Source organism: Sander vitreus, chromosome 8 (genome assembly GCF_031162955.1).
Source record: "Sander vitreus isolate 19-12246 chromosome 8, sanVit1, whole genome shotgun sequence".
NCBI classification, from domain to species: Eukaryota; Metazoa; Chordata; class Actinopteri; order Perciformes; family Percidae; genus Sander; species Sander vitreus.
In genome coordinates, this window is record NC_135862.1 from 7,848,655 (window position 1) to 7,869,017 (window position 20,363).

Sequence of the window (20,363 nt, forward strand, 5' to 3'; positions counted from 1 at the left end):
GAGAAACACATGTGACAAAGGGAAAGGCATGCCAAGTGACAGCCAGGAATTCCATTTACCTCCATTTATAGAGGGGAAGGTTTCACCAATGCAGGCTCTGTTTCAGCAAATTGAAGCTTTTATTTGTCCTGCAGAGCACGACAAATATAGTTAACAAGTTGACAAAGAAATGTAGTTGCAGGTGTAACCAGTAAAATGGGAGTTTAAAATACAAAAATGACCATGGATAGATTAAACAATATAATACTTAATGAGAGAAATAGGATATTGCTTTTAAAATTAGTCTTGAAACCAACACTAGCGCATGCCTATCAGGATATGAGAGATTTGTATCATGTTGTGTAACACAGTTAAGCAGTAAATTAAAAAGTCTGGGTACCTTTTTTTTTTAGGATTACTGATAAAGCCTGTGATAACACAACAAGTATGGGAATGAAATGGGGAAAAAAACACAACAATTAAAATCCACTGGTTGCGAATTTCCAGGTTTTCCATTACCCTAGAGCTGATGACAAGAAGAACGACAGACAGGCGAGGTGCGATGAGACTTAGACACACTTAGGATGCAGACACATACTGAAACCCAGACATCAGCAGCCAAGGAAGTCATTCCATCGCTCATGCTGCCAAAATAAGAGCTGATAAGGTATTCCTAGGAGCTTTAAAGTCCTGACACTTTAGCCACTTTAATCTGCGATAACCCCTGGCAAGCAGGCCCGCCGACGCCAGCCGCCATACATGCCCGCACCCTGTTGCTAATAACGCTCTCAGATGGAGTTTCAACTCTGCTTTGATGGCCTGCGAGCTGATGCCTCCATCAAAGTTGACGTTGACATCAAATGAAAATAGAAGCCTGGTTGGTGCATCTCAGAGCCGGAGCTGGAGATGACAGATATGTACCAGAGTATGAGCTCAAGTGAACTCCATAACTTGTGCCAGCGTGTGGCCTCAACAGGGCGGCAGTAATCCAAAGGTTAGCTCTGCGCCAGCTAAAGCTCAGTGCCTGACAGTAAAAGGTATGAATGTGTGCGTAAGCATACGAATGTGAAGCTGAAAAAGAGCAGCTCAGTTGAGCCAAAACTCCATCCTTGGAGGAATATTACAGGTTACAAAAGAGAGTAAAAACCTCAAGAGCTTCTTGCAGGCTCACAGACTCCTTAAATAGCACCACAGTGGATGTTTTGGATAGCGCCTGGGGGCCGCAGCTGAAATCGTTTCCCTTGTATCGTTTGCAGTGGTGCGATGGTAATTGGATAATTAAGGTTCACAGCTAAGGTGGGTATATTATCCCAGCCTACTACATGCATTAATGGTAATTACATAATCTTTGCTTTGAACCGTACATTGTAATTAGATGAGAGGATTTTCATGAATATTTCCAACCAAACATGTAACTATAACACTAACATTATCATTCCACCATTACGAATGAGAAGACACAGGCAAGGATGATGAGAAAGTTGTAAAAAACAATTAAAAGTATTAAACTAATTAATTAATAACCCACACAATGTGTTGTGGATGATGTGCTGTGAAAAAAAGAACTCGGCTTTAGCAATCCCGTCTTAATAAACGTTTTAATTAATGGACACAAATATAGTGGACCCTGACATGGCTACAATCCTAGCTACAGATCTGTCTTTTAAGAACAAAATCAGTAATTCCTCAATGTGAGGGGCCAATCAAGACCACCAGTCTTATTAACAAAATATCAATCAAATTCAAATTTCATCTTAAAATAAATAGTTATACTTATAATACTTATTTGCTTTCTTGCAGAGAGTTGACTTGACTCGAATGCATACCGCAGTCCCTTTTGTCATGCTCTCTCAGATATTTCATCTGTTTGCCAAAAATGACTAATTATCTCCTTGGGAATGTCTGACACCGATGCACACATACTGTAATAGACGTGCCAGGCACGGAAGCTTGTCAGGCGTAGCAACAGTAACTAAGGAGGGCGGGGCTTAGCGAAGGGTCAATTATGTAACCACAAATTGTTGTTTTTACATTTCTGTTTGCGTACGGACAAAACAAATGAGATATTTCTTAATGAGTGAGTTTTAAAGGTTTTTGTACACAAAGAGCCAGGCTAGCTGATTCTTCCTGCTTCCAGTCTTTATTCCAAGCTAAGCTACTGTGAAAGCCTTCCGGCTCCAGCCATATATTTAACACAGACACATGAGAGTTGTATTGATCTGATCTAAATCTCAGCATGAAAGCGAATAAGTAATTTCTTGAAAAAAACTACTCCTTTCATACGGACATATGTCGTACTTTTTGGAAGGCTTCACGATTCTGGCTGATTAGACCTTTCTTCATCCTCGTAATGATCATGATGATGAGAGACTTTTAAGTGCATTTTATTTTTACAGTGCAGTGAAGTCAGGCTTCTTAAAAACAAGCTTACATAACTTTTTTGGTCCAAGTACGTAGCTTTTTCTGAAGCTAATCATATCATGGGAAATGATCTTAAAATTCTGTTTTAAAAATAAAAACCAAGAGAACTTCATAAAAGGCCCAAGTGCTGATATGTTACCCAAGGTAACCCAAAGGTTTTAACTTAAAAAAAAAACAAGTAACTGTATTTTTCAGTCTGATGAATTCTGATTCATTGCAAGTAACCAGGGGATTTGTTAACAATCTTTATTTTCTTCTGCCACTTTTTTCATGAAGCTTCTTTAGTCAATATTCACATGTGGGTTTAACCGGTCTTCCAACGCCATAATGTATTACCCTCAAGGACGTTCTTTACTGAGTAGGAAGTTCGATGCTGGCTGATTGTGCTCAGATGTGCTTTGCATAATCACTGCAAAAAATGTCCTTGAGTGTATCACTGCGATATTACACTGAAGCACAAAATAATGCAAGTATTCTGCTTCTAAGTCCACATCCTCTAACCACTTTTATCTAGTGCAGGACTCACTATTTTTCACAAGCACACGTATACACACACACACCAATGGCTGAAGTGCAGAGTGTGTGTGTGTGTGTGTGTGTGTGTGTGTGTGTGTGTGTGTGTTGCACAGACACATTGTTTCACCTGTTTCACGCCTACGCAGATGCTAATATGACAGATCCAGCAGAACATAGCAAGGAAAAATGTAACCTGGTTCCTCCTCGTCTTCCTTGTCTAGAATGGAGATAGACTAAAATGAGCGAGAGATAATGAGGTGGGGGTGGGGGTGTGTGTAAAAGTGAAAGTAAAGCAAGAGAAGGGTTTGAGTGATGCAAAGTGCAGAAGTAGAAGAAAAACAAATGACAGTAAAGGCCCAGACACACAGAGCCGACGGCCGACCCTCGGCAGAAAAGGCAGTTGGACTGATCAGTCTCCCCGAGTTGGTCAAAAAAGTGCCTCGGAACACACCAAAGCGATGAGACGTAATACGTCTCCATAACAGCAGGCGGCGCTAATCTGTATTGTCGCCCAAAAATGAAAACCGGCAGCTGATTGGACGAACGCGTCACGTGGGTCTGGTTTCTCCGGAAATTCAAAGACAGAACGTCATGGCGTCTTGTTCAGAATACGATCTCATATTGTACTAAAATAGTTCACCGAAACGTGTTTCTGAAAACATTTTAAGCGAGAAATAGGCCATACAGTTACTGAATCTGTCTTCATTTCAGATCAGCAAAGGTCAGTTTAAAAGATTTTCGTCAGATTTTGAGAGACTCTAGTCACGCTCATTCCGCTCCCCGTTTCCGGGTTAGCACTCTACCAATCAGATGGGTCATTTGAGTCCGACTGCCGGCAGTGCCCGCCCCGTCGGTTATACATGTCAAATCGGCCAAAATGAAGGCCAACGGCCCCTCGGACGGACGACGGCACGGAACACACCGAACAGACTCGAGTCACTGACCTCGCCAGACTGTCCAACGGCCGATTATCGGCTCTGTGTGTCCGGGCCTTAAGGAGTCGGACTGGGAGAGACGGGGAAGCTCAGTGACCAACCGGAGGACACAGGGAGCTGTGTATCTGTGTTCAAGGCCAGACAGGCAGTGGCGGTTTTTGGCACGGGCGAAGCGGACAGCCGCCCGGGGCGCATTTTTTTTTTTACTTATGGGGGGCAGCACGAGCACAAAAAAAAATCCTCAAAGCGGTTTTCTACTGTATTATCTATCATTTCACCGTGTTAAACTTTTCTCAATCTCAGTCCTATCCTGAGTTGAAAGAGCCTTGCCTACTTTACGGCTTTATTATCGAGTTGATAGGCGCGTGTGTTTGTGTCGGCCGTCTGAAATGCAAACATTTTTTGACTACTTTTTTTTTTTTTAAAGAGCGTGCGCCCGTGAGCATTCAGTAGGGGAGCAGATTTCATAAAATAACATCATTGATGATTTTGCATCAAGGAAGGCCAGAAAGGTCTTAGGTTTTAGAAAGGTTTTAGTTTGAGTTTGTGTTTTCTGTTCTTAGTGCAATAGTGTAACAGTTAGATTCTCTTTAGTGTGTTTTCACATTTGTGTGATATTTACAATAGGTCTATTTATTCTATATTTTATTTGTATATTATTCTTAATATTTTATATTATTGTTGCTCTCTGCTATTTTTACAATTTTTATATATCTGATTGTATATATTTTTGGCACATTTATATATATATGCATAAGTGAAAGAGAAAATTTCTCAATTGTACAAATCTTTCATTAGAACATTTGAAAAACACACTTAAGAGAATCCAGTTATTTAACTATTGCAATTACAACAGGAAACACACTTTTTAAGTTGCACAATCTCCACCGCCAACATTTTCAAAGACAATGAACACAATTCTGCACAAAATATGTTTTTTTTTTTTTTTGGGGGGGGGGACCTCCAAGGGGGTCTCGCCCTGTGTGTAATTCAATGTAGGACCGCCACTGCAGACAGGGAAGGCTGACAGAAATGTTTCGTCGAGACAGACTTTGAATGCTCAAGATTTATTAAAAAAAAAAAAAAATAATAATAATAATAATATGGTAGTATTGCTATTCTGGCAGCCAGATACATTGGAATCTGCCACAAAATTAGAAATGATTACATCAGAGCATCCGTCATACACATTTCATGGAATTTATTTGGCATAATTCATGTTTTTTTAATCAATTTTTGAAGTCTTTGTCTTTTAATGTTTGTCTCTTGTTGCATCCATCCTTCATACATTCTCTGACGTGACAGTTCACATTTATTGTGTGACAAATTCAAAATGATACAAAAGAACAACAGACAGCAAGACGCAGGTCTAAAGAAAGAAGAGAGGTACGTGTCTACATGTAGAGGCGGTAAAGGAAAAAGACAGAAGATTAGATAAATATAATAAATATAATAAAACAGTAAAAAGAAGAAAGAGAAAGAGAATGAAACAAGCAGAGTTCTGAGAAAAGAGTGATGACAGATAATATGAAGGAATGGGGAAGACAGAGAAGGCAAACTGCCAGAAAAAGTGATCGGGTAGGACAAATGGAAATAGAGGGAACAGGAAATGGAAAAGAATGAGATGGTGACAGAAACAGAAAAATGAAGAGAAGGTGAAATGAAAAAATAGGCTGCTAGAAATGGAACCTGTGCAGTGAAACGGCATTACATTTTAATGTGTTTCTTCATTACATTAGCAGCTACAAAAGCTAATTGCTCTTCACCGAATTAGTCAAATTTGTGCAGGAAAACTTACAACAACTGACATGGTGTTAGATGATCTGCATATATCTAAAAACAGCATCAAAGATAATTAAAATGTAAAAAAAAAAAAAGATTGCCAGTATAATAACTTTCAAATAGGGAACCTATAGTACAGTACCTAAAATGATTTGAGGAATTGTTCACCAAGAGCTAAACCATCCTTTAATTGAGGTATGAGTGGGGAACCCAAAGCAGAAAAGATTGAATCCTTGAAGGATCGTTCTAAATCAAAATCTTACAAGCTATTAAACTCTAAAAGATTTGAGTCCTAAGACAAAAAAACATCCATGCACATGTGCTCACTGAATTGTAGAATTTTCTGTTTTGTTTCCAAAAACTGTTGTGTAGCCAACAGTGGAGCCAAAATCTATGCTTTATTATGTTGACACTTTCGTTAAAGCACATCCTGAATACCGGATAATAGAGATGTTCAAATGTTTTCCTTCCCGGACCGATACATAATTTGCATAACGCTGATACCGAGTACCGATCCAATACCAGCATGAAATTGTTGGTAAAAGTATATATATATATATATATATATACTGTATATATACACACACACACATATACACATATATAGCAACGGCGCCTCACTCTGGAAGGAACTTGTTTCGGTGGAACGTGTACATTCAAAAGTTGTTTTAGTCGTGCAACAGGAAACTCAGATTGGACAGATAGTCTAGCTAGCTGTCTGGATTTACCCTGCAGAGATCTGAGGAGCAGGTAACCATAGTCCTCATAAACCCACCGGAGTTTAGAATGCCAACACAAAGAAAGCGGAAGGTAGTGGACATCTGGCCGAAATGAGGGACATCCAGCTGAACAATCCCGGAAATGAAACGTCGTCGACACAGTAATGAAAAACAATAAACTATAACTTGTGAATGATCAAAACTCATTCATTAAATTTGAGGAGTCCTCCGCATATTCCCTCGACTGAATAACTGACTGAATTTAGTCAAATTAGAAATATTACTGCAGGGCAGAGCCCTTTAAATATCAGCTGAAGCTCTGCGGCTGAGTGAACGACATCTTCAATTCAAAGCCAGAAGGTTAACAGCTCTAATCTCAGGTCCATGAGCTCGAGAGTGAAAGCCTCGCAGTCTGCCACTTACGGAGCTGTGGGGTTTCAGATCCAGATGGAAGGTGAAGTAAAAGTTGAAGGAGAGTCACATGAAAGCCTCCTGTGTGTGACCATCACGGATTATGAGCTATTTTGTCACTGGGTATATGTGTCCAGTGTTACAAGGCCCTGCACACCCACAAGTTTTCAGTTATTCTGGCTGATAAGACCTTTCTTCAGGTTTTGTAGCAATTCCACATTTTGCTGTACAATTAATTGTCTCAGAAATAATTGCGATTAACAATATTATTGACTCTTTCAGTCAAATTGAAAAAGTTTTTTTTAATTTATTTATTACTTTTTCAAACAAATTAAAGTTTTGAATGAATTCCAGGATACATCTTTTGGTTATATCACTGTTATGTGACCAGGATAATGTAATAACACAGGTACACAGCCTATGAAGTAAACCACGCCTCTTTATTATCATAAAAACATTGTATTTTTTTCTTAAATGAACATAAAATTGACAATAGTGCAGTATTATATAGTTTTCTGGACCTTAGCTAATGTTAGCAATTAATTGCGGTAAAACAAAGAAACCGCAATTATGAAAAAAAAATTGCGATTTGACAATTATATAATAATTGTTACAGGCCTACACACCCACACGGGGCTAATTAGCCAAAATAAGTGAAAACAACTGTATTAAGCTTTATTTCTTCAGGATTTAGTCTGTTTATACCTGAGAACAAATTACATATATACACACAAGATCACAGCAGGACAAGGCAGTCACACACACACACACACACACACACACACACACACACACACACACACACACAGTTTACAACAATCAGAGATATTATTTAAGTAACAGAAAGCAAAACGTCCTGATAGGAATACGGAATAAGGGTTTAACTTTATGTTGTTGAGCAATTTATTTTAGTTGTGGGGTGGATATTTCACCAGTGGCAGCATGAGCACATACAGGATATCTCCTTTGATTTTCTACTAAAGAGTGGGGGTGTTAAACATGAGTTATGTAGAAATCTGCTGTCCAACCAAATTCTTCAGTGTTTATAACATTGTCCTGTATTAATTAAATTCCCCATTTGGAGGGCATGTATTAATGTAGGATTATCAATGTCTGAGCACTCGTGAAATCCATACTGTATATATTTAGTCCTTTTGGAGTTCAGAACGAGTTTGAAATCAATAAAAGAGTTCTGGAGGCCATCGAAAGCAGACTGTATCCCTGAGAAAGCCTGGCTAGTGGGGGAGCTGACTGGTGAATATATTTAGTATTTAATATGTACAATTTTTATAATGAGTAATACACTCTCTATCTAATATAATCTGCATTCACAACTTTCTTCTTTTTTGCGAGAGACGTGCCGGATGTCAGGCTTTACTGTATACCCGCACTTTACATCCGGTAAGCCAGACTAACTATCACCTAAAAAAAAAAAGCAACAATCATACTTTGACAACAATATGCAGCTTTCAGACCAACAATGTGAGGGTCACTGAAAAATACATACATTACATACAATACATTTTTGTTGTCGTTGTTATTTTTGTATCATAGAAAACATTTTCTCACCCTTCCATTCCTACAGCAATGATAGCTAAATGTTCAATAGCACTGTGACGGCTGCAAAGGAATGAATTCAATTGTGTATTTTGAGCGTTTCATGCTCTCGCCAAATGTATTCTGCAAGCTGACATTCAAATTCTCCTCCCTAGAGTATATGCAGGTAGATGATTGAATAGCTGAGAGAAATGGAAGAAGGGCTGGAACGTACAGAGCTGCAGTCTGTTCCTAGACAGTGGACTACAGTACTGAAAACACCGTCGAATATTTCTCTGCGATTATTTGAGTTATATTTCACCCAAACTGGTTCACAGTGCCAGGGGCAAGATGTTGAGTTATTTTTCTTACAGCGTTGACAAAGGCACACACCCACTAACAAATTAAAATCCCTGCGCATGCATTCCAAAAAAGTTTTTTTTTTATATTCAGGCTACAGGATGTATTTATGCAAAATTCAGCAGCCTTATTGACCTAAATCCCAATTTGAGGCAGCAAGAGAAAATAGCGTCCCATCTATTGTAACTGAGACCTTAGAGACTGTCTCTATTGTGGTGAAAGTCTAGTGTCAGGTTTATACACTGGCAGCAGACCTTTGCCCACACAAAGCCTTCAGAGTGCAATGTCTCCTCAACAGGCATGAGTAAGCACTCTAACCTTTTTATTCCACGGAGACCTGCACTTACCAGGTCTCTGGCTACCTTCAGACTGCAGGCAAAAGTGGCCCAAATATTTTTGCTCATACGGTATGTGACTCAGATCTGTTGTATTGTTATAACAGTGAACAGCACGAACCACGTGGAATCTAATCTTTTTAATTCAGATTTGGGCCACTTTCATCTGTGATCCTAAATCAGATACACATCCGAGTTTTTTTTTTTTTTAAATGTGACCTCAGTCTGAGCAGTCATATCGGAGATCATGCGACTTTTATGTCACTCACTCACTTATTGACCCACCTCTGTTGCCAGCCAATACAACCCAACTACTAGACGCTTTTGCAGGGAGATGGGTCGCCTGAACTCAGAGTTCAGTTGCAGTAACACATTCTGGTTAAAATATAAATTGTCAATATTTTCTACTACATTCATGGACAAAGATTGGAACCAAAAAAACACTCACACCCACCTCTACTTTAGGATTAGAGGATACATTCAACATTTTGGGAAACACACGTATTCGCTCTCTTGTTGAGAGACCGATGAGAAGATGGATACCACTCTCATATCTGCCACCTAATCATGACCCTGACAAAGGCAACAAGCCGAAACACGGTCTAACAATAAAGTTGATGTGCATACGTCAAATGCTGCTGGAGTTTTACGTCTTCACTTTCTCTTTTTCCCTTCTCCATGCACCTTGAAATTAGGTGAAGTTGTACCTACTCTGCTTCACTAATCATGAACTACAGCCAGCAGCCGATGAGCTTAGTTTAGCATAAAGACGAATGCATACACAAAATGAAGTGTAAAAGCGGAAAGTTGTTGTATTTATTGGCAGAGATTAGTGACTTCATGGAGTCTTGACATTTCCGTGAGGTTTTTTCTCGCTGCCAAAGTTGTCATACTAAGCTATGCTAGCCACCTGCTGGATGTAGCTTCATATTTAACAAATATGCGGTAAGTGAAAAAGAAAAGACGATGCAACTAAAAAATACATTCAGCTGCACTTTCCAACTCTGATGGTCCAAACAGGAAGAGAGAGCAACATTTTACAGACTCCTGCTTTAGCATTGTCGGAGTGTTCTCACTCCGACAGCACTGGATGCTCTTGACAAATCTATACACATTTTCTCCTTTCACTTCTTCATTTAAAAAGCAGTGAAATGAAAGGTCCACACATCTTCACTTAAAACAACCCTGAACTTGTCTTGAAACTTGCAATATTCCCACTCAGTAAAGAAGTATAACTAAAGAATGCTAAACAGACAAACTTGTAAATGATAATTTTAAGGCCTGGGTAAGATATTTTCAAAGTAGAATGTTTAGGCAACTATAAATGAGACTATATCAAACCTTAAAACTACAATAATAATAATAAATATAAAATAACTACAAGAGCAGAAAATGATTTTCTTTCAATCCTTTCAGATAAGCCTCATTTTCAGTATCATTTCATCCCTTTAAAGAAAGTGATCAAATAACCAGCTCACAGTGTGGCATTCAACTCACTCGCCCTATTATTTTAGTGTTGATCTATATCAAAACAGCTGGAGAAAGTCAATGTATCCCAAAGCATCTGACATCAGACCATTTTTGTACTTCAACAGGTACGTTTTTTTATTTTATTTTTTATTGTTGGTAAGTATGGGGCTGCAGAGAAGTAACAAACTCAATTACTCACTGTTCTTGCAGGATAAAATCCATGTTCTCTGGAGAAATCTGTCCGGTCACAGGATGGCGAAACGCCGTGGTCCTCTGGCTATGACTGAAGTGACAGAGGAAGGAGAGAGAGAGAGGAGACAAGATTAGCAACTTTGGCTGCACTGCAAACACTGCAAGGGTATCACCCTGGATTTTCACCCCCACTGTGTTTACAAGTACAGCGGACACGAGCCGATCATTCCCCAGAGGAGTAGCGTGCTTAGAAGCTCTGTCCAACCCCTCCACCCTGATGGGCCTGTGTCCCTGACTTTCCCAGTCCTGTGTAGAATGTGAGGGGTGGCTGCGGGATGCCCACCCCACCCCCTCACCCCACCCAAACCGTCCTGTGCAGCCTGTATGGACCAAAGTGTTGGCCTCAGCACAATACGTTGGACAGGGCAGGCCTGGGCCTCCATCAGTTATAGACTCAGTCAGTCATTCTAAGCCTCAACCAGAGTGTAAAAGCATTTGACAGGGTAAACAACACGGGGTGGCATGGAGGGTCACAGCGTGTGTGTGTGTGTGTGTGTGTGTGTGTGTGTGTGTGTGTGTGTGTGTGTGTGTGTGTGTGTGCGCGCGCGCGTGCGTGCGTGCGTGTGTGTGAACTGTTCTCCAATTGAACAGGAGCTTGAAACCCTCAAAACAGACAGTTGCCAATGACTGCTGTGTTATATTGATGTTTATTGAAGTTTCAACAGCTATGAAATTATTGACCAAAGAGGTTATTGGACTAACTTAGGTGTTTATCTCTAATAAAGGAACACCTGCTGCTACAAAATGTGACAGCACATATCAAAATCAAAGGTATGCTTCCTTGTCCTTGTCCAACAACATGATGACACTTTTTCAAAATACATTTTGGAAACGTCCTAGCTAATCCTAGCTAGATTATGAATATAATAGTGCTGAAACAATGAATCAACCCTCTTCATACGCATTTCTTTATTTTACATCACTGCAAATTGCATATCTTTGGATGTTGGACTGTTGTTTGAAAAAAGGAAAGGAAAAAAAGGAGCCTGACGACGTCACTGTGATGGACATCTTTCACAATGTTCTAACATTCTACAGAATTAACAAGTAATCGATTTATTGGGAAAATACATAGTGAAAATAACCCGTAGTTTGGTGCTAAAATACAGGATCATACATCATAATGATCATATGACTGAACTTTTGGTTGCCAAAATATGCCACCAAGTAAACTTCTCCTCCCAATTCAATAAATATACACCCTTTAGATATTAGTAGAGAATAATGTATTCACAATAATCAATAATTTTATATGCAGGGACAACAGGGCCTCGCAAACATATAAGAATAGCGTCAGTGCTGCATGCAGTTTGCCACAGAATCACTAGTGACACTAAACTGGGACTAGCGTTCTTGCCCTTGAAATGCTCCAGTAGAGCTGCTTAGCAGTCTCCAATAGAGGCACAACACTGATTGAGAAACACCATGCACACTCCACAAACACACCCCATGTGTGTAAAGGTTCAGAAACCTTACCGTTACACACATTTCCATTCTGTAGCAGCTCACATTACTCATGCTGTACAGATTCCTGCTTGACGTAGCAGAAGATCAACCCCTAAAGGACTACAAGGTTTCCCAGGAGACCCAATGACACGACAGCAGCGGGCTCCATAACAGCGACATACAATGCCATTATTAGCTCACAGTGTGAGACCAACAAGTCCTCCAAATCATATGACAATATGGCGCCGCCTCTATAAACGTAAATATGCATCATAATTGCTGCTTGAACAAACACGTATGTGGGGTTTTCAGGGCAGGACAGTTTCCATGACACCTAAACACAACTTTTCACATGAAACTGGTCACATCTAAATGCACTGCCTCTAGAACTTTTCTTTTCAGCTCATACATGTCTGTTAGTGTTAGTTGAGCCACTATCGTTAGTATTACTATTACAGTACTATTAGTCTATATCCTCAACGTTCCACTTCTGTGATTGCTCCGTTGCCGATGGAAATTCCGCCGGATTTCACTCATTTAGGCCAGAAAACTCTTTGGGCTTCCTTTGTGTTGGCATTTTAAACTCCGGTGGGTTTATAAGGACTATTTTCTCAGATCTCTGCAGGGTGAATCCAGACAGCTAGCTAGACTATCTGTCCAATCTGAGTTTTCTGCTGCACGACTGAAACAACCTTTGAACGTACACATGTTCCACCAAAACAAGAGGAGGCGCTGATGCTCCGTACTGCCCTTAGCGCCGCCCTAGACAATTGTGATTGGTTTAAAGAAATGCCAAAAGAAACAAAGCCTGTTTCTCTCCCATCCGGGGATGATGTGGGGACTCGCCAGACCCTCCTACGCAGCGCTGTGGAGGAAGGTCTGGAAATGCGAGACTACAGTACTATTAACAGTGACACTAACAGAGGCCATAGAAAAATATGAACATCATGTTGGTCACTTACTAAAGCTATATTTTGCCTTCAAAGTTCACAAGTTCTTGAATACACTGCTTGTCACTATCTTGTTTTTTTCCATCAAATTTGGATTTTAGGTTTCATTAATGGACAGTGAAGCCCAGAAGGAGCTGATGTGAGTGTAACTGACAGACATACAAGTCAAATACCAAAGCATACCCCACTTTAGGCCCCGTTAACTTCTAACCATATTTAGAAAAATCATAAAATGTTGTGGGTTTCAACAACTTTTCTTGCAGTCTGCATCTAGATGCAAGAAGAGGACCTGCAGCTCGACACTTCTGCACATCACAGTCATGATGGTTTGCTACATGGATGTCATTCAAAAGACATACAGAACATAAATCAAAGAAACAGCAGAAATGTGTCTTAGAAAACAAGGTTTAAACTACCACAACATGAAAACTCCCGCAATATTCACACAAGTGATTTGCCAACTGTACAGTGACTATACAGGTCGTAATCATTCTAGTTTCTGCTGTGCTTTGGAGGAGTTTGGCCTTTTCTCCTACTGCTGGCTGTCAACATTCTCAACTGCTGCGGGCTGTGCGTACCAAGAAAAAAAACTGACATCAGGAGCATAATGCAAAGAATTTATAGTTTTCATAAACCCTGAAAAAAAATCACTTACGGTGGCCCACGGGGGACTGTACTCCCATTTACACACGAATGTCAGACAGCTGGCCATAAAAAATCTCTAGAGTGAAATGCAAAAGTGGAAGTTTAGGAGCAATGGAGGACCTTTGCTCCCAATACACATGCTGCCAGAGTGTGTGTTAGAGGACAAAAACATCCAGTGCTCTGGATAGTAGCATCCCTCAGGGGGATGTGCTCACTGTTTAGACATAACAAATAGCCCTGTAGCCGAGTCGGAGGTGCTCTAAGATTTAATAATTGTCTGAATAGGATGGAATTATAATCAATCACTTTAGCATGAAAGGAATAAAACTGAACAGCCATGAGTTATGACTGAGAAACTCTCCTTGCAACAAATTCCACAGCCGATGCTCAACGGCTCAGTGCTGTTTTACCGATAAACAGCTGTGTCGATGAAGGTGATATTATGTACTGTATGTAGCATTATGGTTATAGATCTGAGAAAGTCCTTACAACCTGTTAAAGGTAAACCACTGAAGCAAAAACATAAAAGTTCATACTTTAACCCTTTTGTTTTCTTTTTTAAGAAAGGGCAGATTTTTGGCGATATCAAAATCATTTAAAATAATAACAAAACTGAAAAATTCACACATTGGTCTATGGTGATACATTTTTAAAAGGGTATGAATATGTATGGAAGAGGTCTTTTTTGGTAGATTGTACAAATGGCTAACATAAAAAAAAAATGGAATAACATTGGCAGGGAAATGTTACATAAGTGCATTAGTAGGAAATGATGCTAACAGGATTAATACATCATTAACATCTTTATTAGATTAATGGTTTAATATGTTAATGTGAATCCATTCCACTATAAACAGTGTTATTCTGTGAGACACTTCTTTTGCACTGCTCCGGAGGACAGAAATAATCTACAACTTCCAAGTGTGAATGCGTGACGCAAAGCAAGCTCAAACACTTTTGTATTAACAAATATTAAACAAAATGTGCGGGTTAATACGATAAATCAAACGCATGAATTAAGAAATAATGTTTATTATGCCATGATGACAGCCGTAAGACATTCTCTCATTCACACGAATGTGTAAGAACCAATAGATGCATGCAGTATTCATAGAGAGCTTATGAAATTGAATGCACTATGTTAAACCTATAAACTGATTACCTTGCCAGACTATTAAATGGTAAAGAGCTATTTATGACCGCTGAGGACACCTCAAAACCTGTCAGTGAGCCTTGCAGTAAATTTGGATATCGAATGCGCGAAATCACACAAAGGCTTGTTTATTCCTCAGCTGATACGTGAAGCACTTCTCCTGGGTAACTGATAAATCCATGTCTGATTGCTCACAGACCATGAATGGGAACAGCGTGTCAGTGTCCTGAGAGGTTGTTTATCAGCGGCTGTGATTTCCTTCTGCAGCGAGGTTCAAAATAGTGCGAGATATAATAGACGTGATGGTGTCATTTCAGTCGAGCTGAGGCAACGATGACCTGAGCTGTAAAGGGAATGCTGAAGGTAGCGCTAAAAGCTTTATAAAGCACCCTTTTAACAATGCCCTTCAAAAAAAAAAAATTCCATTGTCTATTTTTCGTAGCTATTTTTCCCAGTGAGAATAGTGCTGTTTCAGTAGAAGTGGTGGGTGACATAAGTAGTATCAGTGTCTAAAACATAAATATCACTTTGTTTGTGTCAGTTGCTCAGATTCAAAGAGCGTCGGGTTTCTATCTGGAGTGACCTATTTGGTTTATTAAACAGTCACACACAGAACAGCCACAGCAGAGGGCTGATTTGGGCGGAACAAGCTCTGAAAAACCCTTTTGTGGCTGTCACACAGTATCTATATCAATTTTACAAGGCCGCAATATGTCAAATGTGATTTCAGCTAGCTTTAGATTCTGCTTCCAAGAGGCCAAAAAAAGGTTAATGGAGCTACAACACCTGATCCTTATTACATAAAAAAACAACATGGAATACAGTGATGTTATATGTAAGGGATAAAATATATTATCCAGCTTTTACCATGGCCACTTATCAAGTGATGTCATCAAAATAAAAATGTTAAACGAATACATTTTCTGTAACCATTTGAAATATTATGAAATATGCGTCTGGTGCAGGAGAATTCTTGCTGCTTGCGTTACTACAGTAGGCTACACACCAAACAGCTGATACAGCTGTAGGAAGGGTTATGTTTCGCAAGGCCGGGCACTAATCCTGGCCAATTTGGAAATCAGGTTTCACCAAACACATAAAGACAAATGTCCCTGATTATCTGCTAACACATTGACTGATTTCCCCTTCATTATAATAATAATAATAATAATAATACATTTTATTTAAAGCGCCTTTCATGACACCCAAGGTCACTTCACAAACAAAATAGGTCATTAAAATTATAGTCATCTCATAAAAATACAAATAAAAGTCAGTCAGTCAGTCAGTCCATAAGCCATCTTGAAGAGATATGTTTTAAGTCTGTTTTTAAAGTCAGTAATTGAGTCACAGTGTCTGATGTAGTCTGGCAGTGGATTCCACAGCTTGTGTACGTATATATAATTGCTATATACGTATATATAATTGCTAATTATATATATATATATATATATATATATATATATATATATATATATATATGTTGCTAATTGCAATTAATGTACGTGTATATAATTGCTGACTCATATAAAGTTTCCAGAAAGTTTTGTTTGTTTTTATGCCAAAAACTTTTGTAGTAGCATGTTTATTTTGACATGTCCTCTCATGTGGTTTTGTGGGTCGGAGTGCCTCGAGTGCTAATATGCTACATTATCTCATTTCGCACGGCGAGAGCTGTGATACAAGGGTACAGATGAAGTTTGTATGAACTCTTTGTATGCAAACAAAAACTTTTTAAAGGCATTCAAAATGTAGCCCATTGAAGGCTTTGAATTCAAAGCTTCTGCTCAGCCTTTCATAGTGCTCATCGTGTATTACATCTCAAATTATTTTACTGTAGATTACTGTGGCTACCGTAACAGATAAGTGCACCTGTAACACAGCAGCAGCATACAGTGCAGCTGTAAAAATGTGTTCCACTCATCCAAATAATTGTGTCGTCCCGTAAACTTTAACCTCCGACAACTGAGGCACGACTCAACCTTCCCCTGGTAGCTCTCCAGCCATGAGTGACTTACATAACAACCATATCATTAAAAGAGCTCTCTCTCAAAAAAATAAAAAATAAAAAAAAGGCCCAACTCCCACTGAATAAAATGCCTACTTGATGCTGACACTATGCGTTTAGCTTTCCATGAAAGGAGTGATGTTTACCTGCAGCGGGCAGTGATGACTCAATTGTTTTCTGAAAACTCTCTTTTCCATTTCATAAAAGAAAATGTATTGTTCTCGGATTCAGTTATTATCCTTATGATTTTTTTAGATATCAAACCTTGTTTTTGACATTATCGGCCCTGGCCGTTTATCGGGCCATTTTCTGGCAGTTGGCAGATTATCTGCATTAGCGTTTTATTTTCTTGTTTGCTTGTTACTTTGGCTCCGCTATAGCTCTGTGTCTGTCTCTCTGCTTCGCTCTCACTCACCACGGAGTCTGACTTGATCTTTTACTGGGTATTATGTTGAAAAATTTATTAAATAATTGCTTAAAGCCTTTAAACTAAGTTTTGCGTCGGAGTTTGTAACATTACAAAATCTTCAGTTTGACTTAAAGATTTCCATTTTTACTGTCAATGCATATCAGTTCCAAATATCGGTTATCGGTTTCATTAACTACTAATAATCGGTATCGGCCTTAGAAAAACCAGTATCGGTCGATCCCTATTTTTAACCAAACACAGAAAGCCAAACAAGCTGTTCAGACAAAATGGTTCATTACTTTGTCATCTGAGGAAAAACATTCAAAGACCACTCTGCCTTTCAAGCCAGTTTAGTAATTTTGTAATTTTGATGATCTCCATTTATCAGACCAGCTTCCCTGCAGCTGAAGCAGACTTTGTTTCCTATTCAAAGGCAGGCATGACAATAGGGAATTGAACTGAATCTTCCTCTTACAAGACAATCTTGACCACTGAACTGCTGTCAGCGGGTAAGCTCTGTGCCTCTGCGTTTGACTTTGCTGCCCCGGTCGATGACATTTATGAAGGACGGGTGGTAAACCTCCGTGGGTTACGTAAACACGCCGCTGTCCATGACAGCAACACATAGCACCTCTCATGCAAACACACATGATCTATCTATCTATCTATCTATCTATCTATCTATATATCTCTCTCTCTCTCTCTCTCTCTCTCGCTCTCTCTCTCTCTCTCTCTCTGGCGTACAGCGCACACACTGCACCTGCTGTGTCATATGACTTGGGTGTCACTGTGTCTCTCAAGGAACTCCAGTTGCTTTACTCCTGTTTGTCCTTGCAGCCAAGTTACAGAAAAACCACGTAGTGCTGCTGAAATGATTAATCGACTGACTGAAATTTAATCACCAACAAATTTCATTAGGAGTATATATTTTATATATCATTATGAATGTAATATCTTCACATCACCTTGGTTTCTGGGGAATTGTGGTGCACTATTTTATAGACTACAAAAAGTTGTCAACTAATCAGAAAAATAATTTGATTTATTTTGATTAATTCAAAACAAAAATGAATCATTAATCGCAGCTCTGAAACCAATTTAAAGTCTAAAGGTCTTTCTTACTTTTTGTCGTCGTGCCAAAGAAATATGGGCATATCTTGATAATCAATGTCCCTTTAGAACCTGTGTGAAATTGTGCCAGTACCTTTATTAAAGTAGTCAGACAATAAACAAAGTGGGACATTTACTTTGTCACCGCACTGAGTCATGATTGGCTGTCGTTGATCTTTGTAATTGCCTATTGATAACCTGGTAACCTAAAGGAGCAATATAATTGTTTTCTGGAGGAGGAAAGAACAATGGACTTGATTTCAAATTATGTTTAGTCCCCTTTTGTGATGTGGTTTAAACTTGTTTTTTGGCTTTAAAAAGCTGCTCCATAGTGAATTCAATTTGAATTTATAATTGCCATAATTTAAATTCAAATTCATTTAAATGTTTGGGAAATGAATACACAAACGTTAGCACAAATACGACTGGAGTCGGTAACTCACACTTAAGGTACATTACCTTTGGTTCGAGCTCTTCTTCATGGCATCTCATCTTTTTCTGATTTGTATTCACTATCTTTGACAAACTGTGGTAGTTTGAACACAACAAATTCACTGTTTTATAATTGTTTCTAGCTTAAACCTCAAAGGCGACCCACTGTCTTCAACATGTATTGTTGTGTAAGCTTACTGCATAGCTATGCACTTACACCCATAGTGAGGGCATTAGAGATTTCTTTCTTGGTCGTTTAAATGCACACTTCCAACACAGAAATTCATACACAATGTACACTGTCATATAACAAACGTACTGTTTAGAGAGGCAAAGTCCCTCCCCTTCCGGTGGAACGCCATGGGTAGTGAATGGGGAAAGACAAATCATTTTTTGATCCCGTTTGAATTGAGCCATGAATTACACATATGATGTTCATCAGTTTAATAGATAATTTCGCAAGTCAAGAAAGTCTCAGTTTATTGTTAAACTGTTGAAGTAAAAGACTGTGAAAATACGTAATTAGAAAGACTACACACTTCAAAGTCGCATGGATGACGTCTCGCTGTAACGTTACTCAAATGAGCAGCGGATCTTGCTTGTTCTTTTGCTTATCTGCTGAAAACACTTCCCTGGATAAAACACATCAGGTAAGATAACGTTACATGTGTTGTGGAACAGAGCTTAGCTAGCTAGCTAGCGGGCAAGTTGCGCATCAAGCTAGGTGACGTAAACTGTGTCAGACGAGAGATGTAGTTCACTGAGAAACCTACGGCTAACTGAGACTTTCTTCGGTTGAAAAATTATCTTTTAAATTGACGAACATCATATTTGTAATCCATGGCTCAATTCAAACCGGACCAAAAAAATAATTATTATCTCTCCATTGACTCCCGTTCGTATTTTTTTTCGAAAGATAGGTCCCATGGACCCGAAGTAGAAGGGCGTGACTTCGGCTCTCTATACACAGACTGAAAAGGAGCAGGAAGAGAATAAATCTCATATTACCTGCAGCATTCTCAAAATACTTTCAGCAAGCTGTTGCTACAAACTATTTGCACTCAAATACAACAACACACTTTAACAAATTCAATAATGCATTTCAGGTTCAAAGGGGTCCCACAAATCAGTCGCAGCTGCATTAAGGAAACAATGTTGATACAATCAGGATGTTGTTATTAGCAAATATGTGCTTGGATTTATTTATGTATGTTGAAGAGCATGCAAGATGAGATACAGGGAAAGCTCTTAATAACAGTGAACATTCATTAGAGCAAGGTAAACCAACTCAATTTCCAAAAGAAGTCAATAGCATGTGTTTGGCCATAAAGCAACCCAGCTGATTACATTAGGTCAGACACAGTATACAGGAGGCTGTTTGAGGCTGCCAGGCTTCTCATCTGTGCTCCTGTTTTGTGTTCAGTTAATAACGTTAATGTGGTAATGATTTACTGCAGTTAAAATGCTACACATGGCACTCTGACATTTCTTTTA

The 20,363-nt window shown here is 39.1% G+C and overlaps 1 protein-coding gene across 7 annotated transcripts in view; it reads right to left on the reverse strand.

Annotated features, from left to right (window-relative positions):
- The window catches only part of LOC144521908 (pleckstrin homology domain-containing family A member 7-like), a 139,822-nt gene that overhangs the window by 57,543 nt on the left and 61,916 nt on the right, over positions 1 to 20,363 (reverse strand). For all 7 annotated transcript variants that reach the window (XM_078256571.1, XM_078256572.1, XM_078256570.1 and 4 more), the window contains one exon: positions 10,664 to 10,747. In XM_078256571.1, the coding sequence (XP_078112697.1) occupies positions 10,664 to 10,747 (84 nt within the window). The remainder of the gene's footprint in view (positions 1 to 10,663; positions 10,748 to 20,363) is intronic.